A 17,746-nucleotide genomic window follows, 5' to 3' on the forward strand; every position below is an offset into this window, starting at 1 on the left:
TCTACAACCACGCGAGCTTCGTCATCCTCGCTATTCACTGTCTAATCAAGGAAGAGAATTGCCTCGTTTCTGGTTGTGACGAGTGAAAGAGGGACTCGTACGGGTCCCTGGTCGGAAGCTGTTGGTCAAGGTCGCGCATTCTCAACATAAAGAGAATATATAGCTCGGTGTAAAAATGAATCGACACGTGAATGCTAAGTTCACGAGGTGCCTGTTCGCTAGTCTCTTTGGCTGTCCAGGAATTCCATCTGACAAAGATCCTGTCAGAGATGAAAAAAGAAAATTCCATCGGCGAAGACAGAGGGGGGATAGAGAGAAAGAGAGAGAGGAAGAAACGGCGGAGAAAAACAGATGGAAAAAGAGAAAAACTCTTCCCACGAATTGAATGCCGCTAGGAAGTACTACTCCAGGCAACCCTATTACCTATCGAATAAAAGCTGGAGATCCAAGAACGGGGGATAGAGGAGAAAAACGCGGAAAAAGCCGGACAAAGGGGAAACGTAATTTCACAGATCAAGATATAGACCGTGCACCGTTCGACTGGATCTAAATCGCAGGACCGTGACCAATGGGGAAGACGGTACACCACTAGGATAGAGAGTTCGCGTATTTCCAGAGGAAATCTCGAGCAGCCACGAAGCTCACGGATATAATGCAATGGGTTCTTCTCTTTGAAGGGAAGTTCCTCTCTCCCTCTCTAGGCTCGAGAATGGCATAGTCGATTCCGGAGCAGAAAACATGCTGCCCAATATGGCGAAGAAAAGCCAGCGGACTCTCTTCCCACGAGCTAGACTCGCCGGACTGATTGGCAAACAATTAGCAAGGAGGACGGTGCTCACGGTGCGAGAAGGGCACGATGAAGTACTAAACGCGGGATAGGCATGTATCACGCGGGCATCTTTGCTCGTGCATAGTGCGTACCAGCGAGCCCTCTCACACCCCTTCGCGTCCTTCTCACTGCCGCTCGTGTCTCGAAACAATGAGAACAATGCCGCTGGTCTTCCGCCGGAGCGGACAGACAAAGCCCAGTTCCACGACAAAACCATCGTCACCATCGTCACCATCGTCGTCGTAGTCGTCTGCTTCCTCGTCGTCGGACGTCGTAGCGACGCGTCGGTCTACGGGCTTGGTTAAGGAACCAGAACAACGCTTGACAACGGGACCAGAGAGAAAGCTTACCAGGGAGCTAGACACTGAGGCATGGAAACAGCGCCGCTTCGCTATTTTCAACGTCTGTACACGCTTTATGTGCATGCTGCTAATAGAACATGAGTATTGCCTCCAATTTTAACGAGAATTCTGTCAATTGTTTCATTTTGTAAAGCTTGTTGGAATTATCGCTACCTGGGAAATTCTCTGTACAAAATTGGCCAATTTTATCTTCGTCGTCTTGTCATCTCGCTACTTAAAATCTTGATCACGTTGCTTGATATAGCAACGAACTCTTTCTCTGACTCACAAAAAGCTCGTAAATCTGTCGTAACTAATCTGACTTATAAAATCTTCTACAGTTACATTCCCAAACTTCGAATTAAACCTGGTACCTCTTCTTTCATTAAATACAGTACACTACACGCGTATGTATACCAGAAACCGGTGAAAAATGGGAGTAAGGAAAAGAAGAGACAGAGAGAGCAAGAGGGAAGCAACAACAGCTATGTTGCTGCGTCCATTATATTGTTTTGAATTAAGCGCGCCGTGGCTGGTTGGCTGGGCTGTGTTTTAATATAAGGGTTTTGGATTTCACGTGCATCCACCGACCCCAAACCTACGCTCCCTTCGCGACCCCCGCGCGCCAGTTTCAACCCCCCCACAGAGCAGGTCGTCATGTTCCGTAGTTCTCCACGCAACGTAGAGCCCTTCTGTGTGTCCTCTCTCGTTCTCTATCTCCGTCACCCGTTGCCCTGCACGTTTCCCTTCCTTCCGCCCTTCCTTCTCACACGCCCTTCCTCCTCGCGTCTCTCTCTCACCCTTTCTCTCGCGAAACTGCACTCCGATACGCCCGTTATTTTCAGCAACCCCGTCGAATCGAGTTCTTTTTAATTGGTGGGACGTTTGCGCGTTTCCGTGCGCGTACACGTACATTCTTTCTCTTTCTCTCTTACGTATTTTAGCCTTCTTTCTCTGCCGTTGATTTCTTTTTTTCTCTCGTTCCGTCTTTTTTTTTTTTTTTTTTTTTTACCTCTCTCTCGCGTTCGTTTCCTCCCTGTGCCGCTGCTACCACACGACGTTTCTTTCTCTACCAACACACGACAGTTTCACGTTTTCTCTCTTTCACGACCGTTGTTTTTCGACGGCTGCACGAATTCTAGGCGTCGCGACAAAGGAACGACGAAACGGTGGCGGACCACATTTCCCTAGCATTAGTCGATGTCGCCTAGTTCGAAGCAACAGACAGCCAAGGTTCCGGAATGTTAGCGCGCTAATGGCGAACGCGGCCCTCGTGACGACGCGCGGTCCATCCGCCGCCGCCTATCGATCGTTTCAGGCCCGTGTTTTTATTCCGGCCGCGATCATCGCGTCAAAGAATCCCCCGCAAAAAGGCCTCGACAACCCGCTGAACAACGTTTCACTCGCTAACGCCTACCTTCCTTCCGGGAACGATAGGAATTTCGCATGTTTCGATGCATTTCCCAGAAACTCGCGTTGTCCTGGAATAACGATCGTATTGCAAGCTGGAACTAATGTGTTGCGACGGTTAAAATATTCTTTTGTAAGAAGTGCACTATCAATTTAGAATCTTATACGAACTATTTAGGCTGTAACTCTTTACAACAAGAGCGTACCTGTAGTATATTTTGAATAAATGGCTGTAATTTATAAATACAGTTTGTTAATTACGAAAGAAAGTACGAATTTCATATGGTCATTGGTTTGCTGTTACTACATGAGGCGAACACTCGTATACAATACACGGAATAAATGATCAAACGGTTCGTCAATCTCATGGTGTTTCATTGAAGAATTTTACGATCAACTATTGCGCTATTTTTAAAATATTCCAAATTCGGAACACAAAACACGATAGCGACACGTCCAATAAAAAGAAACAAAACTCCTAACTTCGAACCCCAATAAAGGCAAATTTTCCCTATAAATCGCTAAGGAAAAATTTCAATCGAAAGGGGAAGCAAATGACCCTGATAACAACTCGAAAAAGGTCGAACATAACCCAATGCGCGGATTATGAAACTATTCAGGGCGTGAGAAGTAGAAGGAGAACAAGAGCGTAAAAAATGCTCACGGTAAAAGAATGCAGTCCAATTTGCACGCGACTTCCTAAGAATCTGCCAGCGGATTCCTGGTCACCTAATTGCCATTTTACGCGCGGCCTTTTATCGTGAAAGCCCCGGCCACGAAAGCCCCGGTTGGTGCCACCTCTCAAAGGCGTTGCCAAGGCACTTTGTATTCCGCAAAGAGCGCCGCTCACGGAACACGCGTTGTTTAGCAAATTGTCGCCACCGCGGTGCTTAATCAGCAGAAGATCGCACCTGCAAACCCCGAACACAAACCAGCTACTTGATAGTCCCTCGGGAACGGTTTGATCTCGTGACGCTGGCGGCGCACGTGGGCTTCGAGATAGCGCATGTCCCAACATTCCTTAGGAAATGCGTTCTAAATCGTTGGCATCGTGTCGTTAACGCGTTTTCTAATCGGCTCACGAACACCTTGGGAAACCGAACGTTTTTTACGAGACCAGAATTTCTCATTCCGGCCTCCGGTGGTTTAAAACTGTCGCACCAACCGGGACGAAAATAGAATGAGAATCGTGGAATGAAGCGGAGTAACTCGTTCGTTCTCTGGATTCGATCAACCGTATATACAGGGTGTTTCAGGGATAAACCAATCAAGGATCAAATTGTGAAATAGTATGTATGTTATTGGTTATCGCTATAGTTTCCAGTGTTACGATAAAGTAAGTTGGTTTGTCAAGATAATTTGATAGAGAGAAAAAAAAAAAAAAAAAAGAGAGAACTTGTTACGACTGAGATTTGAAAGTGTAGCTGAAAAGAGCTGAATAAATTTCTTCAATACCAATTGGTATCGTTTTTATTTTCTATGTGTATAAAGTTTAATTGTGATTCGATAAAGCTATCAATTCGTTTGACCAGTGAGTTAAACAAAAAATTAGTCCTTAATAGGTTAATGCGAATGCTCGTTGCATCGATTAAACCGTCCATAGGTAATCGGAAAACAACAAATTCGACGCAACGATAACAAATACTTCCATCCATATATAATATAAAATCAAAATATAATATACTGCATATGCCACTGATCGTAAACCACGATTACTCCAGACAAATATTTACGATTTTTCAATAAATCACACTGCTAAGCACTTAGACAAATATCCATCCACTTGCTGAAAGAAATCGCTAGCGCCCGGTTTCCGGTCAATTATTCGAAACAGCATATCGCTGCGCTTCCGACGATTACGACTAAAGAAACTAATGACCAAGTGGTGGTAGAACAATAGAACCAGTCAGCGAGCCAAGAGGCAGCTACCCGACCGTCTCTTCCATAGCATCGTACGTTCTCTATACGTCTATAGTCTGTACATATACATATACATTTAAAAAAAAACCGAGAGAAGAGAAAAAAAAAAAAGGAAGAAAAACAGAGCGAAATAATCAGACTGGGAGCGTCCATTGACAGATTGTCCACGGTCCCGTGGCTCCTGTTCCGAAAGATCGACCGCGACAGCGATTCATTCACGAGCCGCGTGTTTGCAGTCGGATTTCGGGCGAAACTGCTTTCGCGCCCATTTTTGTTGGAGGTAAGCGTACGAGGGTTCGTCGAGACACGCTCGTTGTCGGAAATAACGACATAATGACATGGTAGAAGATGAGTGCCCGAGGTAGGTAAATCCGAGACAAGGTACGGGCCAAGGGTGCGAGCAGGACGGTGAAAGGGAAAGAGAAACCAGACTGGGTGCTTGGCTCTGGTAGGGATATCCAGTAAAGAAGAAGAAGGACAGACGTAATAAGAGAAAAAGATGGACGGTTGAGTTGTGTGCGCGCACCGACTTCGAGTCGGAAGCGTTGCTGACCATCGCTGGGTAGGCCGGTGGTTCATCAAGTCCCGACCAGTTGAAGAGAGCTCAATAGGCACTCTCCGAAGTTCTTGGCTACGTCACGCAACCCTTTATCGCATCGACTCGGTCTAATTTTATTTACGGTTGATCGCCGGTCCGTAGACGGGCGTGATTCCATTAGAAAATTCACGGGAAGTGCATTGAGCGCCGCGTTTACGGAATACGATGCACGAACGAGTTTCTGTGGTAATTATCCGGGGCAACTAGACTCCGCTAGAAATGTGGAACGATATCAGTACCGTCTTAAGTACTTAAGTACTCTGTACTCTGGCGGGCGATGACTGGTCTAGTTGGCTGATGTCTGACGCCTGTAGGTTTCCAGATTTCATTAGCTTATCTTATCTTTCTCTTCGCGTTACAACCGTGGTGTAAAAATAAAATTAAAAAAGAAAAAACGCACATTGTTAGGATCCATACGTCACGCATTAACAAGCATACTTCGCCGAAAAAGGAGAAGAGAGAAAAAGAGGACGTATTCCGAGTCTGAACGTTGAAGAACCATTACCACCATCACTTCGTCACCCGTTCTCGACGACCGTCGACGTTAAGCATGATCGATACGAGGCGAATCGCGGAAAATTAATGTCCGTCTCGCGGCGGCGGTGCTTCATCGACCGTGAAGAATCGACGAGGAGGAAGAACGGGTTCGCGGAGGATCCTGTACTACTACTGGTTTCGCGAGCAAACGCAACAGCTCGAAGCACGTGAGATAGAAAGATTCGGTATAGGATCGTCCTTCGTTCGTAAGTATTAAGACGCCTGCTGACCTTGTAAAGAACGTCATAGTAGATCCAAATTGTTGGGATCAACGAATAAAGTCAATCGATTAAAATATCGTGTACAAATTGGTGACTCGCAGCGTATGGAAAATTGTGAAAATTGTTTGTAGAAATTTTAGAACGAAATAACAATTATACGAGACTTTCGGTAATCACGTCGATCAACTCCGTAAATTGAAAAGTAGAGAAAAGTGATTATCTGAAATACAAAGTCTTCAACGTTTTTATCCATCGTATCGCGATTGTACCTGGTTTCGGTTGTATCACGAATTTGGAACCACGTTATATAGAACGAGAAAGAGAGAAAGGGATCGAGAGACACAGAGGAATATGGGATCAACGATGCTGAACGCGGCACGCTCTCTTTAACACCGAATCGGCCCAATTTTGCCCACTATTTAGCGACGCCATGCTTCACCGCAGTCAAATTAGCCGTCTGTCCAAGCACGCCGCTGCACTCGTATACACTCGCGTATACATACACACGCAGAGATAAACGCAAACGGACCCGCGAATCCACTCGGCGCAACAATGCTATTCGCTCGCGTGTACACGTGAATCTGCAAATTTCATTCATCTCGACGATTCACGGGAAGAGGACAAGGGGGTGGAGAGGACAGGCTCTCTCGATTTTAGCCGGCTTTTTTAACCCGTCCCCGACAACGAGCGTCGACATCCGTGTGGCACACCTATAGCGTGTCTCGTTTCCCCCTTTTCCGATTTCACGCCGATCCTCGTTAAATCGCTATTGTCACGTACTTTCGATGTAAATCATTCGCGAAACAAGTTCTCTCGAGCACGACCGATTTCCCGTGTCCGATAAACCGAGCCAAGTACAAAGTGACGAAAGCTCCTACAATGGAGTGCAAAAATCTTCGTTCTCGTAGATTTTCTTAATTTTTCTTCTATCGTTACATAGAAATTTTCTATTTGGATATTATCATATTATTATTGGAAAGTTTCTGTTATTGAATGGGACGATAATTTGAATAATCCTTCAAGAATACGTAAACGTTACTGAATCGTATTAAATTTAAAGACTGTAGAAGAAACGCGTAAGTATATATTCTACCATTTTCTTTAGGACGTTTTACGACGTTGACCTTTTATAAAATGCCGTTTGCTTTATAAGTTACATTCTATATAGTTTATCGTATTGTCTGTTATCTAAAAGCGTTATACCCATAAAACCGATAGAGTATCACTTTTCAATCGCAATCGTATTCAAATATTCTCTTTCAATGAGTAAATAACAGGATTCAATAAATAGACGATAAATAGCTTTCATTCTAAAATCTTCATTCGTAAACTTGCATCTCGATACAAACTAGATCACTCTAATCAAGTAAAATGTATCCTAGTCTTTCTGTATGACATAACAAAAACATTCAGATTCGCCAAATAACGCGCAGTTGGTAAAAATCAAAGTTGGTTCCCGGTAATCCGTCGCGTTGCTTATAATTCAATATTCGTTAAAATTCCTGAAATCCTCGCTCACGGAAGAAAAATCTTTCCGAGCGAATAGCTCTCGACGCCACTGTACGCAGAACACAGTTGACGCACACACGATTTTAACGCGGAACGAATTCCATTCGCGTAATCGCTAATGCAGCTAATTGCGCGCGGCTGACACGATGCGATACCCTTTTACTTTCCCTTAGATATTTGCGGCACTAACGCGGCTCTTTCCTCTCGGAGAGCAGAGATAAACTAATGGAGAACGCGCGCATTGAACCGCGCCGCGAGTTTCTCTGGAGCGTAAAAAGAAGTCACCAGAATGTTCTCCCGTTTGGTTACGATTAATCGTTTTAAAGACGTCGCGGAAAGAGAAACAATCCTAAGCGCCGTTTCCAGGCGGCACTTTATCATCGGGACCGAGCAGACGCGCGAACGTTCGCTCGTAAATAAATCGTGAATCCAATTTGTGGCCGCCATAAATCAATACGGGAATCATGATTCTCAAAGGGCACGGAGAACGCTTCGAACTTCGACTGTCTGACGAACCGAGACTGGCGACGCGTTCGAGTTCTTCGCGATTAAAACCTTTAATTGCCTTGAAAACGTCCGTTTTCTGATCCAAGAAAATAATCCACGAAGCCGTTAAGTCCGATGCGGAAGAACAACGCTATACGACATCTTTGTAATTTCTTAACGGTGATGCTGTGCAACTTGTTTATTTATATTTATGTTTTGTTTCATCGAAACGTTCACATTCGTCGATTTTAATCGTCGCGGACGAAATTATTGGACATGTAAACTATCGAATAATTCCTGAAGGTATCGTATAGGGAAAGTCAGGTGTTTCGAAATTGCGGTCGTGTCTTGTACGGACCGACACTTTGTCCTTGAGCTCTTTTCTCCAACAGGTAAAACGATACGAGAAACAATAAAATGATGAACACTCACCATAGACACAGGAATGGGTCCTCCGGCGCCATTGGGGTAGGGGTACGGCGAGACGAGGTAGCCCATGTTGAACGACGAGGTATGTGGCGTCGGATCCACCTTACCTGTTTCACAAATCAAGAGAAAAACAACAGGTGAGCAAGACAGCTTGAATATTATTAAGAATTATCAAGAAACAGATCTCGAACGTGCATTCGTTGACCAGAATTATTCTTAATCCTTCGAAGGCTGACTTTTTCCTTCGAACTACTAGCTTCGGAGAAAAAATATTTTGAACGCTTGATTTTTAAATATTCGTTCATCTATATTCGTTCGTTTTTTCATTATCTTTCATCTTGCGAATTCATTCGTCAGAACCTTAGATCCGAAGGCCTGATTTTTAAACAGCCTACGCAAGCAACAACTATTTTAGATTTAATTTCGATGAAAATAAAACAAAATGCTACTTGCTCGGATTGTATATTTCGCCTCATTTTTATCTCTAATATGATAACGGAACGTCGTAGCTGCGGTTAAATTAAAAACGCGCTAAAAGGCGAGACACTCCGCTACAGGCGTGAAAAACCCAACGAACCAACAACGTTTATCTTTTCACGCTTATCCGGCGTAAATAGTCTCCGAATAATTACATCCTCTGATTTTTCCTTGCCAATTAAACGCAGCTACTCGCACGCAACTTACACGCACGATTCCAGGCATTCCTCTAACCATCTTCCGCTGGTACGTCTACATTAAACCAGTTCCATTTAATGGACTTAATTCGCGCTCATCTAGTAGATGCCACCTCGACAAGTAGTTCGAGGGACACCGAAACGATGCGTATCGCGACATCCGCCCCTTGCGCAGTTTACAATTCTCCCCTAGAAACCAACCGGTAGTCTGGGCCCTTTAAGCACAGTACGAGAATGGATCACGATACCGGAGAAACCTTTCGAGTTTATCCGTTCCGCGAAACTGGATCGCGGCGAGCAACAAGAATCCGTCGGCGAGCGACGGAGGACTCTCCTCGCCAAGTGATACCAATCGTCTCTTTGGTCCCGGGGCCTCTCTTCTCCCGATCCGTTGAAGGCGTATCCTGTCCCGCTCGAGAAGCCAACAGACACGGTCCCCGTTCTGCGAAACTCGATCGTTTCGAGAGGTAGAAACCTGCTTTCAGGATTCGAACTGATAACTATCGTCCTTTCTTCTCTTCTTTTCTGCTCTCTCGATCTGTTGCTCGTAGTCGCGCACGAGGGCTGGATGGTGAAATCAGGATCGCATCCCCTCGGGTCTAAGATCGTTATCAGAGGCGAGCGACGAGTATCTTTAGGTGATCGGCAACGCCATTATTTTATGGAGAGAAAGTATCACCCGTCGGTGGTTAGGGCTGTGCGGTAGCGGCCGCTATTAAGTCGGCCACGATGGATCGCGAACGCCGCCATAAACCTCTCGCCGCCGATGGAGTAATATAACAACCGGAGCCATAAAGAACGGTTGGAAGATTCGCGGCCGAAAAATCCTGACAACGAGCTCTGGACATGTAGTACGGTGCGAGTATCGGCAACGATAACAGCCAAATGATCTCGGTGATCGACGTAACTGCCTGAGTATTATCCTTCCGTGACACCTGATCCGCGATCGAGTAAGGAAACATAACGTACAACTTGCGAAGGTTGAATGGAAGGTGAGAAATAAGATATTGATATGAAATCAGTTGTATGTTGGTACGCTTATTGGTATGTGTGTATGTATTTACTTAGTATATTAATGCGATTAGTTGGATAATATGTAAGAATAGTTTCCCAGATCAACGCTACCTTTCTTTTAGATCTGTTCACGTATAGTTGGGATTTATTGACTTTCCTCATTATCAATGATTTCTTATTCAACCAATACATGTTCAAATGACTTTCTTTCATCAAATATCAGATATAATTAGAATATGACTACGACTAAAAGTTCTTTATTTATGGACTACCTACTTTTTAAAATTAAAAATTATGTCGTATTTATAACCGCAAAAATTAAAATCAACCCACTCGAAACAAATGTAATTTTATTCGCCAATCCTATTGTTATTAGAAATAAAGCAAAGGAACAAAATTTGGTTAATAGATAAGCCGTTCATTTAGTAACTTTGAGACATCCAGGATGTCGATATCAAAACCATCGAAGTACGAATGCTTGTTTTACGACGGAGATTCATAGTCACGAATTTTGACCCAAGTCACGGAGCTCGAGTCTAGCCCGCCATGGCGACCGAACGATTTAATATGTTCTGGCAGTACGCGGCGCGATGCTTCGTCTCGCGTTCTCTGGAAAAGGTCAATGGTCCCGGCGTGCTCGAGGGACGATCGAGATCATCTCTCCGCGGGCCTCGAACGAAGAATTAACTCTTTCATGGTCGTCGCGAGTCTCGCCGCGCGTGTTTCACGCGGCTGCTGCAACCGCTCCTTGCCGAAGTATTAATTAACCGCGTGGTTCTCGGCCGCGCGACTGATTTATCGCCGTTTACCGCTAGCCATCCGGTCGCATTGCTCTCGTTGCGAATTGTCGCGACGCCGTTACGACCCATTTTCACGGGCGTCGATGAGAAATCGACTACGAGGGAACATCTACTCGCGTTGTAATTTCCGATTCATGGCTAATCTTCCTAGAACTGATGGCCCTTGTGAAGGCTACTATGTATTAGTTAATAGAGGCACAGTCTACGATGATTCACAGAGTCACAGATCGTGGATGCTATAATATATTTCTCTACGGAAATCAATTCTTTCGTACTTGTTTTGCAATGATCGAAAATAAACGTGAAAAATTAATATTTAATCACTTTCAAGACGTTATATGAATCGCTCTATATATCTATATTCCAGCATTTACATTCCCTAGCTCGAGTGAACTGTTGAGCGAATTGACAGTTAAATCATGGGAATACGAGAAGATATGGTATAGTAACAATTAAGTAAATTACAACTGCAATATGTATGTAAGTACACGATCGTCCACGTATCTAGTAATAATTTGAACAAACCAAGAATAGTATTCCATTTATCTGACATACTTAATATTTGCATATATAATGTATTGCAACTATAAAAATGACATCTCTGCGTATAATAATAAAGTATCGTTTAATTTCATCGAATCGCGGTGTAATATACAGAAGAGCAAAACAACAAACCGCGTACACGAGCGGTTAAGATGAAGGAAAAGGAAAAAGACACAGCCTGAACTTATTAAGACGCGAACAGGCGCGAAGACCGTGCCGCATCGGCGCAATTCACACGGACTGCGGACGATTAAATTGTCAGCTACGCGGCTCTATAAATAACGCGACACGCAGCCACTCGACTGGCTCACGCACGCGACATACCGGCCGCGAGGAATCGCGTCGAAGGATCCTCGTTTTACCGCCGCGCGATGAAAATCGTATTTCGTTCCGTGCTGATCGCCAACGGAGCAAATAGACTTCGCTTTTAACGAAAGTTTTATCCGAACCGTGGCTCCGAGCGTCGCGATAAAATTGTCGCTAAATCTTCCGCGAATTTGTCCCGGTTTACTCGTGCGTCGTAAAGCTTCCGTTTTATTGGAGCACGCTTCCTGCGCAGAGTGAATCGCGGCCGCCATTTTGCAGGCTGATAAATCGGAACAGCTGAGGACAACTGTTGAACGAGAGTGGCGACGATTCTTCGAATTCTTTGGAAAAATTTCAGAATATATCCCGATTATCATATACCATTGGTGATCCTGTTAATACTTTGCGCTTGAAACACGAGATGTTGGCAGCGTTAAAATGGCTATTCTGTTGGAAATGAATGTATTTAGGGATGAAGATATTCCTTATCGAAGTTATATTTCTCATGGTATTTACACTTTTAGGAATAAATTTATTACAACTAATTATTATTCGTACATCAGTTTAAGACACGTACAATTTTTTATGGTGGTTTATTATACGTGTTGGTTGATTTGTTAAAGAGACGAGTGAGGAATTCGTAATTGTCAGTTACTTTAAAATCACTTCAAGTACAAGTACAGAGAGAGTGTGTATACCGTTCGTAATCGTCGCTCGCTCAATGCTACTGTTCAACTCTACGCTCGCTATTCGACTGTATGACTCGCTAGAATAATTGTCCCAGAGAGCACGTTAGTCTATTTCTATCGACCGGTGTTATTATAAAAGGTTCAAATGTAACTCCGGTTGACAATTACAAATAAGAAGGATAATATTTTGTCCGGAGTTCGTTTACCTTTGAACTTAGAAAACCAAAACAACGTTGGTATTCCAAGGCACAATATGAATCTCTCCCGATTCAAATCTTCCGTTGACTCATGTGCTGCTACAAATGTGTTCGTTGTTTCGATAAAGAATCGTACGTACACGTACACGGCCATAGAAACCATTATCGAACAAAAAATTATATATCGCCAAAATTTGCGAGAAAATAAAAATCGCTAACGACTAAGCATCAACGCGTGATTCCATGAATTTATGAAATATTCTATACCAGATTTATTACGGGAAATATCTGGCTTGGCGAGAAAATCCAGCGTAAAGCGTACGCTCATGTATTAATACCAAATTGATTTTATTTTACGGAGTTTTTACAGCAAAAATTAAACGGATACCTCCCGCTTGCTAACTATGTGAAAATAATTTGAAACTATAAAATATCAACAAGATTCGTACGCTCGAATTTTTCTCTAACCACGAGGCTTGAAAAATTCACCACTGGATAGATAAAAAGGTAGATTTTCGAAGCTGTCAGAGACTCGTTAAACTGGAGAATAATTCGAAATTATAAAATATCAACGAGATCCACACTCTTCAATTTTCTCTTCAATTTTTATATTACCGAGAAGGTTGAAAAATTCTTACTCGACAGGAAAAGAGACAGATTCGTTTTCTCTGTTCACAACTGCGAGTTCCGCTCGTCTCTTTCCGAATGCATATCCTGAGTGCACATGTGCGCCACACTCCTCGCGCCAAAGTTTATTGCCAGCCCGTCCCCCACGGCCCCCCTGGTTCCCGCCACATCCTTTCCATCACGATCAGCGATGCCTCCTCCACCACGCTCGTCCTACTGCGTTCCATCGGCCTTCCATGCTGCACCGACTCTCCAACACTTCGTGATCATGTTCTCTCGCTCTCGCCCCTTTTAAACCTACTGCCTCCTCGTTCCTCTCCCGCGGCTTTGTTTACCTCGCAGTCTTGTTGGAATAATACTTCGGCTCGGTAATTATAGATGAACCGGCGCTACGCGACCCCGTCGTCCACCAAAGTTCCTCTTCGGACGATTAAAGTATGGAGCATTGAAAATTTTCAGCGAACACGTGTGAATGGATGCGGAAGGAGAATTGTTTGGCCACTAGAAGAGTGGTTTGATTGATTTTTAAGAGAAATGGAATATCGATATTCCATTCCAGAAGAAATTAGATTTTTTATGGCGTGCTGTCGTTTCGAAAAATCTGAAGATATTCTGAGATTGATACCGGCGTTGTTGTTACATTACACAAGCAGTTAATAAGCCAAACGGTGGAAGGTTCTTCGCACAAAAATAAAAATTTGAAAGGAAAGAAATTCAAGAAGGAAATTTCACTTGCATCTTTAATCGCTCGAGTTTGCGTACGAAAACTTATACGAAACTACAGCGATCGAACTTAGGATGTTCGTGAAAATACTGACACAGTTTACAAATTGCACGACATTCTTTAGAAGAAGGACGAAGACAAGAAACGGCAAAATATGAGAGGAGAAGAAGAAAAAACTAAATTAATACGAAAGGTAGGAAGGATAATGTTCTAAATCGAAATAAAAGTTAGAAAAAGAAAGTGCACGGGGATACAATTTTCAAAGTACGCGCTTCCATACGGTTGGACCGGTAGCGGTCTGACGTAGAGATCGCGGTGCATTCCCTACAGAGGGGCGATGCACGGGTTCTTAAACAATATCCGCGGGTTTCCCCGCAGAGTAACCCGTGAGTTCTGCATCAACGATCCCTGGAAAGGCGCCATTGCAACAGAGAGGAGGCAAAGAGCGGAAGCCGCGAAGAGATTATTATGGATTCGCATGTTCTGAGTGCCCTCGATTTCAAGCCGAGTGTTCTCGCGGGCATTGTCTGCGCCGGGGATCATTTTCGTTTGATGAAAACGGGAAAAACGATGGGTCGAGCCGCGTCGCACCGTTCTCTTTATTACAAACGATAAATCTATCCGTTCCCTCGCTTTTTCCCCTCCATACCATTCTCTTTTTTTTTTCTCCTTTTTTTTCTACCTCTACAATTTCGTGACGAGAGGGGCTGCAATGATCATCACGGTGTTCGGTAACGAGGCGCGGGTGGCTGATATAGACTTCGTTTGTACCCGACGATGACTCGACGGATAAAAGAACGAATGTCCCGTGTGTCTCGAAAATATTCGAGCGGAACGACACGCACGAGGTATTCCGAGTTACAGCTCCTCGTGGAATGTCTGAATAGCAAAGTTCGAGAAAATGAATCGTTTGTAACCACGTAGAGAAGATGGAAGAGAGATCCATAAGATTCGAAGATAGGATTTCTTATACACTGGATATGCAATTTATTAGAACTCACTCGGAAGACAAACAGCTCGTGCAAATAGATTTTACCAATTTTCCCCATTATCTGTTAGTCTCTGTTCGCAATAGAAATTTACGTTGAAGTAACTGAATTCGACAGACAGAAGTTCAATTAACTCTGCCATATATTTTCGAGTCTATATGAAATGAGAATGTTATATTTCAACAGACATTATTAAAATATAGATAGTTCTAAAATACTTGATATTAGTATTGAATATAATTTGGTGATCTATGAATGAAATATACTAAAAAGAAGATACCTGAAGAGATACAGATACAAAGAAGCGAGAAGAACAGCAGAATTAATAGGCGTCGACCAAAATTTCGTTCGAAATTTAGTTCAGATAAGTAGAATTCTATTGTAAGCATCGGACACGTATCTACGTTTAACGCTAATAAGAAATGCCACGTTAACGGAGAAAAGCGAATGGCGTGAAAGCTCGTAAAGCGTTCGGTGAAATTCGAGGCTCGAATCGGGGCTGGATTCCGGTTAAAAAGGACACGGGAGCGAAAGAGCGTGCCGTTAATGCCATTATAGAGCAAGCTTGTGTGTACAGCTTGTTGTCGGCTGGTAAATTACTATAATTGTGAAGTTCCGGCGATTTTTAGATTAGCTCTGGTCCATCAACGCTATATGCCTACCTACCGACCTGCCGACACTGCACCGCCACGGCCCGACGGTTCTCAAATTCATGGCCAGCCGAACTTGCCCATTCTTTTAGACCTCTCTGATACCGAGAATTTGTATCCTAACACGATCAGAAACATTTAAACGCTTGTTCTATAGTTATATATCTTTTAGAAATGTTCGATTCATCTTCCAAGGACGCGACAATATTTCGTCTTATATCACTGTATCACATCTGAATGTACATATTTTAATTTCTTTCCAGAAAAAAGCGAGTTGAATGCTTTTTTCTTTGATTAAAAGTATCTGTAAAATATATGGATAATTCGGTTATTTTACGTTCAATCGCAAATTTCTATAATCTATTTGTCGTAACAATACGAAGATAGTGGAAAGGAACTTTCACTCAAAAGAACAGAAAATCAACAAGAAACCCGAGGAAATATAAGAAAGACGATATTGTAACTAACAATACGAAGCATTTCAGGAACATTTTCTAAAATTGACAGGAAATTTCCAAAAAGAAGTTCAAGAAAATATTACATCCGTTACGCGTGACGCGAACAATATCGATCCACGAATCAGGATTTTCATTTCCCTCAATACCAACAACTCCGAGGTTCGTGGAGAAACTTACCGCGGTAGGGAAATTAATTCTGTGAGTCGATTCGTGCCAGGAATACGATTTCGTCTGAGCAGAATTCTCGCAGATTTATCACAGGTTCTTCCGTCTTCCAAGGGGGAAAATACGATGGTAATAGAGAGAGGAGAAAAAAAAAAGGAGCCACGGATTACAGCGCCCCTTCACCAGTTTGGAAACGACGTCCAAAAAGGACTGTACAAATTCCTGTGGAGCCAGCAGGCCAGACCCTATTGACCTGTGTCAATAGAAATCCGTACTTGTGCCTCTCGTCCACGAACGTTTCGTGACCTCTCGACACAGGGGGCCTCCTGTTCGATTTGGTAGACGAGGAAGGAAATCGCAGGGGAAAAAGAAGCAAGATGCTAGAGGCAAAAATTTTCGGCACCCGATACTCTTTATGCAACAAGTGCCTGGTCCTAGCCGCAGATGCCGCATATTTTCGTGAAACAATTTTCTTGGAGAATTGTCCCGTGAAACCTGTAACACTGCCTCTTACGATTAGTCACGGAGCCCTTGATGAAGGACCATGACGCATTTAGTTACCAGAGAAAAATATGGAGTTTTGGTTATACAGAATGAGACGTTACAGGACTAAATGTTGGGGGCTTTGTGTATTCGTTTACAAAAATTAAAATAATTGTTTCAAGTTATCGAACCGAAAAGGAAAGAAAGGAACCGCACAACCTCTCGAACAACGCAATGACAAGTTACAACCCTCCATTGGAATTGTTCTCGAACAATACATACTGTGTACTAAACCTAAGTCTCAACCAGCGTAATAACGTACGAACGTAATAAAATAATTACTCAAGGATCTTGTAGAAATGGCGTCCAACTCCAAAGAAACGGAAGAGACGGTTTTAATTTCATTATCAAGTAAAAGTTCTAGTGAAAGTCCAGAATGTGTTTTACGTATTCACGAATCAAGCACGTTTACGAAGAATCGTGGCAAGAATTTTTGCCAAGATATCTGGTGGATCAGAAGGGACGCCCTCGCCTGACGGTGAATGGCTCCAAGAAATCCAGCAGGAGTCAGGTTTCTAGCATGGAAAGGACCGAGCTTTCGGTAAAACGTCGAAATGGGAATGCATGACAGCGTGTAACCTGGTGACCCTCGACGCGGGAGGTCCGTGTACAAGGAATTAGACAGCAAAAGGACGAGAGGGGAGAGAGACTAACTGAAAGGGCACCGAGAAATTTCGTCTCCAGACACACGCTTTTGTGCAACAAGTGCCGTGTCGTAGTCACCGCGTGCTTCTTGACTCTGATGAATTTCCTCGGAAATCTGTGTCCCCCTTTGTCAGCCGAATCACCGGAACCGGACATTTCATGGGGTCTTACTATCGCGTGTAAATACGATAGTATTTACCACGAGCCGACAATGAGACACCTAACTACGACGCGTGATTGAATAGAATTGCGTTTTCTAGCTACTTTCAAGTCCCAACGTCTGTAACTTTCGTGACAATCAAGTAACTTAAGATCCCTGTATGCGATCTTAAATAAAACAAAAACACTACAAACAAGTATTGTATGCCAAAACATAATTGTTCAAAATTTTCAATTAGAAATAATCGTGGCGATCCATAGAATTTTCTTTGCGACACTCTTG

At 43.5% G+C, this 17,746-nt stretch overlaps 1 protein-coding gene across 1 annotated transcript in view; it reads right to left on the reverse strand.

Moving 5' to 3' along the window:
- Positions 1-17,746, reverse strand: part of LOC139989876 (protein pangolin, isoforms A/H/I/S) — a 283,984-nt gene that overhangs the window by 239,116 nt on the left and 27,122 nt on the right. Inside the window, exon 3 of the mRNA XM_072008557.1 lies at positions 8,284-8,387. Coding sequence (XP_071864658.1) covers positions 8,284-8,387 — 104 coding nt within the window. The remainder of the gene's footprint in view (positions 1-8,283; positions 8,388-17,746) is intronic.

This window comes from Bombus fervidus, chromosome 8 (assembly GCF_041682495.2).
Source record: "Bombus fervidus isolate BK054 chromosome 8, iyBomFerv1, whole genome shotgun sequence".
Taxonomy (NCBI): Eukaryota; Metazoa; Arthropoda; class Insecta; order Hymenoptera; family Apidae; genus Bombus; species Bombus fervidus.